This window comes from Ranitomeya imitator, chromosome 1 (assembly GCF_032444005.1).
Source record: "Ranitomeya imitator isolate aRanImi1 chromosome 1, aRanImi1.pri, whole genome shotgun sequence".
Taxonomy (NCBI): domain Eukaryota; kingdom Metazoa; phylum Chordata; class Amphibia; order Anura; family Dendrobatidae; genus Ranitomeya; species Ranitomeya imitator.
This window is the reverse complement of record NC_091282.1, coordinates 48,198,919-48,209,656: the sequence shown is the minus strand read 5'-3', so window position 1 is coordinate 48,209,656 and position 10,738 is coordinate 48,198,919. Positions and strand designations below refer to the sequence as shown.

General features: G+C 43.2%; 1 protein-coding gene across 2 annotated transcripts in view; it reads right to left on the bottom strand.

Moving 5' to 3' along the window:
- Window positions 1-2,098: 2,098 nt before the first annotated feature.
- MALT1 (MALT1 paracaspase) overlaps window positions 2,099-10,738 on the bottom strand; it is a 104,398-nt gene continuing 95,758 nt past the window's right edge. The window contains exons 13-17 of one of the 2 annotated variants that reach the window (XM_069746096.1): window positions 8,514-8,641; window positions 7,295-7,444; window positions 5,246-5,403; window positions 4,927-5,052; window positions 2,099-2,996 (exon numbers count right to left, since the gene is read on the bottom strand). In XM_069746096.1, coding sequence (XP_069602197.1) covers window positions 2,457-2,996; window positions 4,927-5,052; window positions 5,246-5,403; window positions 7,295-7,444; window positions 8,514-8,641 — 1,102 coding nt within the window. In that variant the 3' untranslated portion in view covers window positions 2,099-2,456. The remainder of the gene's footprint in view (window positions 2,997-4,926; window positions 5,053-5,245; window positions 5,404-7,294; window positions 7,445-8,513; window positions 8,642-10,738) is intronic. The other variant, XM_069746104.1, reaches the window with a different exon arrangement.

The following is a 10,738-nucleotide window of genomic DNA, read 5'->3' as shown; positions in this document are numbered from 1 at the left end:
GTGGTTGTCTTCCAGGTTCATCCGTCTTAAGATTCCCTCGTATAAATTAGGTCCACGGTACATTGGTCCATTTGAGGTTTTGGCTCGTATCAACGATGTTGTCTACAAACTGAAACTACCTGCTTCTCTTCGCATTCCCAATTCTTTTCACGTCTCCCTTCTGAAACCTGTCATTTTCAATCAATTCCATGCTTCTCCTGGTCAATCACCTCTGCCAGTTTCCGCTCAAGATGTCTTTGAAGTTAAAGATATTCTTGCGATGAAAAAGTCTAGAGGTAAAAGTTTCTTTTTAGTCGATTGGAAGGGTTTTGGTCCCGAGGAGAGGACTTGGGAACCCCGTGGAAACATACTCCTCAGATTTTAGTCAGATTTCTTTATGGTCTTAGAAGGAGGATGTGCCGCCTCACCTGCCGCCGTGCCTGCCGCTCACTCCTCTGCTCGCCGACATACTTACCCGTCCCGGCGCGCTCCTGCGGTGTGCGCGCACCCTTCCAGTCTCTTCTCCTCCAGACTCGCCCGCGGTCCCTGGCTCTCATCAGGTGCGCGTGCGCACCTCTCTCTCCAACTCCTTCTGCGCATGCGAGTTTCCTCTCTCTGGTCTGCAGACACTCCGTTCCTCCACTCTATGATTCTAGAGGATAATGACCCGGAAGTCCTGCAGCACTCAGTCTATTTAAGGTGACTCCTTCCTCTGCTCCATGCCTGATTGTCAATTGCCTTTTCATGTGACCCAGGTCCATCCTTGCTCTGTGCCTCCATCATAGCCAGTCTGTTCTGTGTCTCAGCCATAGCCAGTATTCCCTATGTCTCCGCCATAGCCAGTCTGCCCTGTGTCTCCGCCATAGCCAGTCTGCCCTGTGTCTCCGCCATAGCCAGTCTGCCCTGTGTCTCCGCCATAGCCAGTCTGTCCTGTGTCTCCGCCATAGCCAGTCTACCCTGTGTCTCTGCCATAGCCAGTCTGTCACGTGTCTCCGCCATAGCCAGTCTGCCCTGGGCTTCCGCCTTAGTCTGCCTGTCCTGTTTCCCCGCCATTCCCAGCCTGCTCTGTGTCCTCTCTTTACCCAACCGGTCCAGCTTCTTTCCCGCTCCTACTTTCTGTCCCCGGGTATCAGCTTCTGTGGTAATAGTCTCCCTCGGGCCTACCCCTAACGCTCCCTGTATTGGGGGTGGTCCACCAGGTCAGCTCACCCTTGGGAGGTTCGTTGTCATGGATCTGTGGGTTCACTTTAGGAGTTCCAAAAGATCTTACACTCATCTAATCAGAGTCCCCATTTTTTCCAGCCCACAGGGCGGTTCAACATATGTGGTACAATGCGATGGAAAGCTGACATCTTGTAGGTCTACGGCAGCCTGGGGACTACAGGACAGACAGTGGTGGGACCCATTGCTCCCTACTCTACCACTGGACCAAACGACAGTGGAGTCATGCTGATGCTGATACAGTTGAGCACCCGGCCAGAAGACTGGGGCATGTGCTCCGCTCTATCAATGAGCTTTTTAACTATTTTACTTTAAAAGGTGCATCCATAAGAATTTGGTACCTGGCGCAGCTGGTCGTGTTACCCTTCCACCATTTTTGTAATCTGATGTAGGATCGCTACTTCCAATAGGTGGCGCTATAGAGCTTAAGTCCTCTTTTTCTCAGAAGAGGCAATTTGCATATTATATTTCCCAGAGGAGCATTGTACGGCAAATAAGCCTCCTTACCTTGACAAGCCAGAGATGGTATGTCACTCTCCATAAGGAGAAACGATATCCCCTTAGACCCCAGTCCAGAGCCTCTCACCTAGCCAAATCAGTTCTCATGCTTCGCACTGACGAGGGCCAGCAGCCCGAAACACCGTGTCTGCGAATTGAGATACTAATTTGGCTTTTATCCTACCGTAAGTCATATTGCACGACTCGTTAAAGAGTTGATTGTGACTTGTAGGATCGCTACTTCCAACAGGTGGCGCTATAGAGTTTAAGTCCTCTTTTTCTCAGAAGAAGCAATTTGCATGTAATCTGATGTCAATTTGACAAGCGGTGTAACTTCCATTGTTCCAAAAGTGCAAGAACGTAACACATGAATGAATATTTTCACCTTAGTGCATCATGGTGCTGTTTCTGCATCCAATAATTTAATTTTATATCCTGGAATTTTTGGGCTCCTATCACTTTCTATATGTCTAACATTGCATTGTGGGTATATAATGCCGTTGTGGATTTTTTAAGGAAAAATTTGCATTGCTTCCAAACCTTGCTTCATGACGAGACTACACAGAGTTTGATTGTATACTGTAACCATATTAATACATTGGTCTGCATTGGAGCTGTATACCTAAAACAGTAGTATTTTTCTATTCCTATAAACGTATCTGCAAAGTTGTTCCAAAGTGGTTGCAACGGTGGAAATAGCCTTTAAATAGCCTGAATACTGATAATAACTATACCATATAAAAATATATTGCCATATATTAATAGCCAAAATCAAGATTGTCCTCCGTGCTCTCCTCCGGTACATTGCTATGTCTTGGCATTGGTACATTGCTATACAGTGATCTATATTCGGAGAAGGCCCTCCTTCCACTGCTGGTAGGATATCCGGAGTAGTATTGCTGTCTAGTGTCGGGTAGCAAGCTGCTTATAAAGTTCGGTTGGTATACAGGTGGGATCGGTGACTGTGGGTATTGGGGGTTTGGAAAAAGATGAGAGGGTCCGGGAATTGAGGATGATGATGCAGCAGCCTCTGGACTATGGCAAGGACTATGAAGTATAGGACTGGGACTGTGAAGTAAATGACTGGGTTGTGCGCAGGGACTATGAGGTATATGGGAAGGCTGCGTGCAGGAACTATGAGGTATATGACTGGGCTGTGTGCAGGAACTTCGGACTCCAGAATGAGAACCTAATTTTGCAACCAGAGGCTTCCCAACGTCAATTGTCTTTCTTTCGTCCATCATATCGTCCACACCTTTATACGTGTAGGTCAAGTAAACTGTGAAGGTCAAGTTATCCTAAAAGTGAAAAAAAAAAACATTCAAAAAGTTGAATATTCAATAAAGTAAAATAGTTTGGGTTACTGGTCAGTAATTGTGACCCAAAGTCCTTCCACACAAGCCAATAATTACCCAATGAGTGCTCATAAGAACACTAGAGACAATCATTGGCCTGCGTAAAGATGCCACTAGTGATGAGCGATTATACTCGTTGTTTGGGTTTTCCAGAGCACGCACGGGTGGTCTCTGAGTATTTGTGACTGCTCGGAGATTTAGTTTTCGTCGCCCGCAGCTGCATGATTTATGGCTGCTAGACAGCTTGAATACTTGTGGGGATTCCCTAGCAACCAGGCAATCCCCGCATGTACTCAGGCTGGCTAGTAGCTGTAAATCATGCAGCTGCGTCAACAAAAACTAAATCTCTGAGCAGTTACAAATACTCGGAGCCCACCCGAACGTGCTCGGGAAAACCCGAGCAACAAGTATATTCGCTAGATGCCACCAGTTTGTTGACCGATCAGGCCAATAAACCATCGTTGTCAACAGCATGACAAGGAATTCTCTGCCAATCTTTCTGTCCCCAAGCGGGTTGTGTCAGCTGCTAAGCAAGCGCCGATTGGCTTGTTTTATAGTTAATTGACACTTGTTATGGGCCAAAATCGTCCCATGTTAGGAGACCTTCATGGAAGCTTCCTACATTGCCTTGTCCTCAGGTCTTGTACTAGAACATCATCTTACCCTTACCTAGGACAAGGTAAAGGTCTGTTCCATTACTCACAGAATTTTCCGTAACATCGATGTTCTCACAATTGCCACTTGACGTGACATCAATTGCATTATTGAGTGATACTCCTACTATGTTATGTCACCATCATCAAAGTCTAGTTGGGTCCAATCCACCAATATGTCATGATACCGTAGGCACAGATGATATATTTTCAATAATTGGAAGGGTAGCTTGAAGGTCCAAATACCAAATCTGTAACTTGACCCCCTCCACGTACCCTGAAATACTGGCACCTACTTATGTAGTAGAGGGGCTTTTGGTTCACCTTAGACACCATGGCTGAGGGAGCAACCCCTAATTCCAGATCTGCGCCAGCTGTGCTCCTATACCAAATGTCCTTTTTTGCAACCCAAACCCTGGACCATGTAGGGTAAAAGTTAATTGGAAATCAAAACATTTTTGCAATGTCGAAATGTGACTGAATGGATAGAATGAGAATCATTAGGCTACCCGGAAGTTTAAGGAGGAAAGTCTCTGACTAAGGGTAAGTTTGGGTAAGAGGGTAGAGGTAGAAAGCGGAAATAATATTTCCCCGGTGCTTTGTCTTTCCTCCTCCAACAAAAACCTTCCACTTAATTTCTTGACAGCTGTGGTCTCATCAGCAATTTTGCTTCATCGTCTGATGTCACAACCGACTGTGGTGGAGCACCGTTGTCCGGTAGGGGAGTTCCAACCTTGACCAATAAAGTCAAGCTCGATTTAGATGCGGTTGTCAGACATTTGAGGTCACATGCTTACGGACTATATCTAAAGTGCTAATGTCTTGACAAATTGGTGCCAATTATAAAGTGAAGCTGTGCCCACAACCATCAATTCAAAAGTTTTCCAAAGTTTGTCTCATAATTTTAGCATCACTAGTTTAGTAGCTATCGTACTTGGTGGGCAGGAGGTTTGTTTCGAGGACGACAAAAGGTTATGTCATTCTCAATAAACCTCGTTGGTTGGGATTTCGCAGTGTGATGGTTCAATGATGTATGGGATCCTCGTCACTGTTTCTGGAGGACCCGTTCTGTCCTGCATTACACACAACCATTGCATACAACCATTACTGTGAATGGGTGGTGTTGTAATACTTCATTTCCCCAGAGGTGAAGCTGTAGGAAAACTGAACACTTATTGCTAGGTTGCCCCTCATTTTACCACTAAAGTTTCCATACCTACCTTAAGTTTTTGCAGAGAACTCAGACGGGTGTATAGACAATGTTTTGGGAGGTTCTTAGATACCAAGAAGCTTCCCGTTTCTTCTGGAGTGTCTTTATTTGTTTCTTTAGGGTCAATGTACAAATCCTGTATTAAGAAAAACGAGAAAAAAAGTGACTTTCCTTTTTCTTTAATTTGGTTTTAAATTCTTAAAGGAATTGTCCGACCTTAAGCTGCAAGTCTGCAGTCACTCTACGTGACTGCAGACTTGTGAATCCTCACATCACGCGCACTCAGGAGATCCCATTACATATAAAACAAGAACATGACAGATACTCACTAATGGAAAGTCACCAACATTGGCCGTACAGTGGTTGATGTCGGGGGGCTTGCTAATAAATTGAGAGTAGATGATCATCACATTGGAGAATTCAGCGGCAAAACCCAACTTGATTTTTACACCACAGTTAAATTCGATGCACATGCTCTCCGGGAGTTCTGCGGATGGAAGAACGTCATGAGGCTTAATATTGTGACTAATAACTTGAGACAAGGATGGAGCCAAGTAGGTCCAGGAATGAATAAATAGATTATACATTTCCTGAAATACTGACGTGGTTATCCAGGTATGAAACAGTGCACTACTGAAGTACTGCAGTGTATTATATGAGAGATGGAGCTCACAGCAGGACTAAAAACAAAAGTAAGGAAAAAAATTGAGAATGTAAAACATAAAAACCCAACAATAACATAAAAATAAAAAAAATGCCATAATTAATATTGCCACATCCATTACCACCCCAACTATTAAGGGCTTGTTCAGATGAGCATATGGACAGCAAATTCACATGACCATTTTTACATCGTTCATATTTTTTTTAAAATTGCAGCATGCACTACTTAGATCCATTTTTTAGATCAGACTCGTCCATTATACGTCAATGAGTGCGCAAAAACACGGATCACGTATTGGATCACATAACAGTCACCATCCGCTCATTATGCATTTTTCAGGGATCCGTCATTGCAATCATTAACATAGGAAACATTGGATTTACAGGCTGCAGTTCTCAAATTCAGTCAGGGAAACAAAAAAAAAAAAAGCGTGTGCATGTAAAAAGCAGTTTGCATAAAAAAAAAACGCAGCAAAAAAATCCCAATATACTGCTTGTAAACATAGCCTAAAAATGCTCTAAACCCCCAAAATGACTTCAAAAGAAAATAACAGCTAGTTCTAAAAAAAAAAAAAAAAAACAGTTTTGCACATGAACATTTTTTAGAACAACGTAAAAACAAATAATTTTTTTTTTGGCAACAACTAGTAAAACATAAAATGATATTTCTATCTCAGCTCCCATAACGACCTGCAGAGCAATGAGCGCTCGTTATATGATGCATCGGGAATGGTACAAAAGCTATATTCTACCAAAAGGTTTTTTTTGTCTATACCCTCAGAAAGAGTAGATGAAAGCTAGAATTTAAGTTATTTGAACACCAATAAAGCAAAAAAGAAAGTAATTAAGAAGCTACAACTTATACCCACCCACCCAAAAAAATAAAAAAATAAATAAAAATAAGCCTACATGAAGCAATCAATGGAAAAATTAAAAGATGATGTCTCTTTCAATATTACATATGCCTTTGGGAGAATTTATTTTTTTAAAAAGGCACATTTTTTGGACTGCTGGTGAAAAAATGATGCGGTTCACCCCTATAAATTTCGATTCTTCACCATTTTGCAATACATCTCTGCTGTGCTTCCTCTTCTGGGAGCTTAATGACGTTGTCCACCACTTAGACAACTTCTTCTCATACCCCCCGCTTGGCCCCCATACAATAATAAAGCCTATACTCCCCTCCGGTGCTTTCACTGCTTCCGAGATGTCTGCTCTCGGTTCCTCCGGGGCTCCTGTGCTGTTGTCGAACATGAAGAGGAAGTCTGAGATCAACTGCGGCCCGGACTTCCTCTTCCTGCTCAATTCGACAGGAGGCGTTACTGTCCCGGCCTCCTGTCGAATTGAGCAGGAAGAGGAAGTCCGGGCCGCAGTTGATCTCTGACTTCCTCTTCATGTTCGATTTGGTGGAGACAGTGACGCCGGCGCTGACTGGGCACAGGCATCACTTGTCATAACAACCGCACGAGAGCCTCCGGGAAGAGTGACCGCTAAGCCGCGGGAATGGTGCCGGCACGGGAGGTGAGTATAGGCTTTATTATTTTATGGAGGCCAAACATTTTGATCAAGAAGAGGTTGTCCTAGTTGTGGACAGCCCCTTTAAGATAGGTCCACTATTTTTTGAGACTTCCAGACTATCCCAGAAAGTTTGTATTTTAGTTCGGACCGTACAAGTTCTTACAGCGTGATGCATTAATGTGTTCCTGAGATCTCACCGTTTGCCTTTGCCCATTGCAGATTTCTTGCCAGGGACTCCGGAGAACACGCTTTGTGCTGTATGGGGTCAGTCAGCGCCCTCCTGGCAGACAAGCTGCTGCGGATTTCTAGAGCTTGCATCCCTTTGGTTAGCAAACAACGTCCCATATCTACAAAACAGTAAGTAAAATAAACATTAAATGGGCCGGTGTTGTACATCCCTGCTCCACGGGTGTCCATGTCCAGAAGTGTCTGCTTCCTGCATAGTAGGCCAAAAGTGTCACTGTGCAGGGAAATACTGCGAGGGTGCCGCAGAGCATAATTAGTGTGGTGGCTTCTTCATTCTCGGGGTTGGTCAGGGTTGTGATATTTGGACCCCCTACCAAAGAACTTTGCCATAACTATACTATATGTAATGCTGCACTGAACCAAAAAAGTGACGGCCACATTATTTTGTGGCACCTAGCATCGTAATGTCTTCCGTTTCCCGCACATAGAAGAAGGGAGCTGGCACCAGATCACGGGCTATGTTCACATGTCCATGGGTGTTTTCTGTAGCAGAAATCCAAGGCGAACCCTCTGATTTCTGCTGTGGATTTTCAGTTTGCACTGTAGCGGATCCACACTGGGATTTGCACTTTTGTTTCTCCATAGGGTTAGGTTAAGGTCATGTTCACATAGGTTTTTTTTACATGCATTTTTTTTCTAGCAGAACATTCACACTCAAAAAGAGCTTGTTTTAAGCATGTTTTTTGCACACTGGGTTTTTTTCTGCTTCTAATGGTCAAATTTTGAGTTTTTTCAAACAGAATGGACTCAAGTATTGACATGATTCTTGTTTTTGATGAAAAAAAATGGAAAAAACAGCACCATAAGAGAGTTTTTCCAGTGAAATCAATAAGAAGCTTAATTGAGGCAGTTTTGATGTTGATTTTGGAGCAGAGTCTGGTCCAAAATCCACTTAAACTGCATGAAAATACCCTCCATCCTCATGGTTTTCCATCTAGAACTAATCTTACTTCCTGGAGGCACAAAAATCCAGGTGGAACGTTTCCAACGCAAGAGAATGAGGTTGTGGAAACCCCATTCACGTGTATGAAGAATCTGCACCCTTATGAAAGCCAACATGTGTCAACATGCTTTACCCTTTTCCTGGCATCCATGTATGGTGGCTTTATGGTGCGTGACTTGCCTCTAATGGCAGCATGGAATTGGCCTTAGGACAATATATGTTCTCACCTTCTCCAACCTCATCCAGCAGGACGGTGACCTTCTTATTTTCTAATAAGCGTTTCTTGAGAAACTTCATAAAAATGCCATTTGCTAGATCTGAATGTTGAATTTCGAACGCCTCGGCCCCCTGGCACCTAGAAAATACATAGGAGGAATGACAAGAAGAACCTGAAAAAACTTTATGATACACAACCTGAATTCTCCAAATGTTGGGCTGCTGCGTAAAATGTAAAGAAAACAGGAATTAAATGATCTGGAAATCTCTTATCATCACATTTCATTCATAGTAGAACATAGGACACAGATCAGAAGTTGAAGGTTGGACATTTTTCCATTTCATAAAAAAGTGACTCATTTGGAAATTGATGGTGCCAACACATCTGAAAAAAGTTGTGCCTGGGCCATGTCCACCATTGTGTCTTCACTTCTTCTTTTTACAACAATCTGTAAACATCTTGGAAGTGAGTAGACAATTGCTGGAGTTTTGTGAGAGGAACGTTGTCCCCTTCTTGTCTGATGTCGGATTCTCGCTGGCCCACAGTCCGGAGTCTCCTTTACTGGATATTCTCTATTGATGGAAAGTCTGGACTAGAGGCTCACAGTTCATCACTCAAACTCTTCTTATGTGGAGCCGTGCTGCTGTGATGGATGCAGTATGTGGTTTAGCATTGACTTCAGGCCTTCTCTGAAATAGACGATGTGTGGATGGAGCAGATATTGTTCTACCTTCTCGACATAACGCTCAGCATGGATGGTGCCTGTCATATGTGCGCCGCCCTTGCCATAGGCAATAATGCAGCCCCATACATCAGAGATGCAGAACTGTGCACTGATAACAAGCTGGATGGTCCCTCTCATTGATAACAAGCTGGATGGTCCCTCTCATTGATAACAAGCTGGATGGTCCCTCTCATTGATAACAAGCTGGATGGTCCCTCTCATTGATAACAAGCTGGATGGTCCCTCTCATTGATAACAAGCTGGATGGTCCCTCTCATTGATAACAAGCTGGATGGTCCCTCTCATTGATAACAAGCTGGATGGTCCCTCTCATTGATAACAAGCTGGATGGTCCCTCTCATTGATAACAAGCTGGATGGTCCCTCTCATTGATAACAAGCTGGATGGTCCCTCTCCTGAGTCTGAAAGACCCGACGTCCTTGGTTTCCATAAAGAATTTCACATTCTCATTCCTCCAACCACAAAACAGTTTCTCATTTTGCCTCTGCTCATTATAAATTATAGTTTTGGCCCAGAGAAGACGGCAGCATTTTTGGATTTTGCTGATTTATGGCTTTTTCTTTGCATGACGGAGCGCTCACTCACATTTGCGCCTTGCATAGTGAACTGTGCTCACAGACAATCATTTCTGGGAGTATTTCTGAGCTCACACAGTGATTTGCACCACCAAATCATGTCGGCTTTTAATGTGGTTGCTGCCAGAGGACTTAGTGATCACAATTTCCCTTGTCCCTTGTGCACATGGATTTCTCCAGAATCTCTGAATCTTTTGATGATATTATGTCCTGCAGATGGTGGGCTATCCACAGAATTTACAATTTCACATTGAGGAACATTTTTCTGAAATTGTCCCGCAATATTAAGATGCAGTTATTCACAGATTAGTGAACCTCTGACCTTCTTTGCTTCTGTGAGACTCTGCCTCTCTCACATGGTTTTTTTTACCTACAGTCATGTGACTAAGTTTAACATTCACCACTTACTTAATACTGCATACTTTTTGTTAACTCTGTCCCAACCTTTTTGTGATGTATCGCTGCCATCAATTTCTAAATTGGATAATTTTTTAAAATATATATATTTTTTATATTCTTTATGATGCCCTATGTACAGCCTTATTACCGTATATACATTATAGTGCCCTATATACAGCTTTATTATATACATTATAGTGCCCTATGTAAAGCTTTATGATATATATTACAGTCATATGTTCAGTCTTATGATATACAACATTGTACATTATAGTGCCCTGTGTAAAGCTTTATGATAGTAGGAAGAAGGAACATTCAGATTTATTTTATGCATTTTATGTGCTCCCTGATAAGAGGGGGCTCAGCCTTGTGTAACTTTCCCTGTTTGCCATGGTGCTGCTATAGTAGCTACCTGAAGTCACCACAAGGGGGAGCTCACTGAATACAGATGACAAAAGCTCTTTTTGAGTTCTAAATTAGTTGTATGAATCCATATAGATCTAGCTCCCCCTAGTG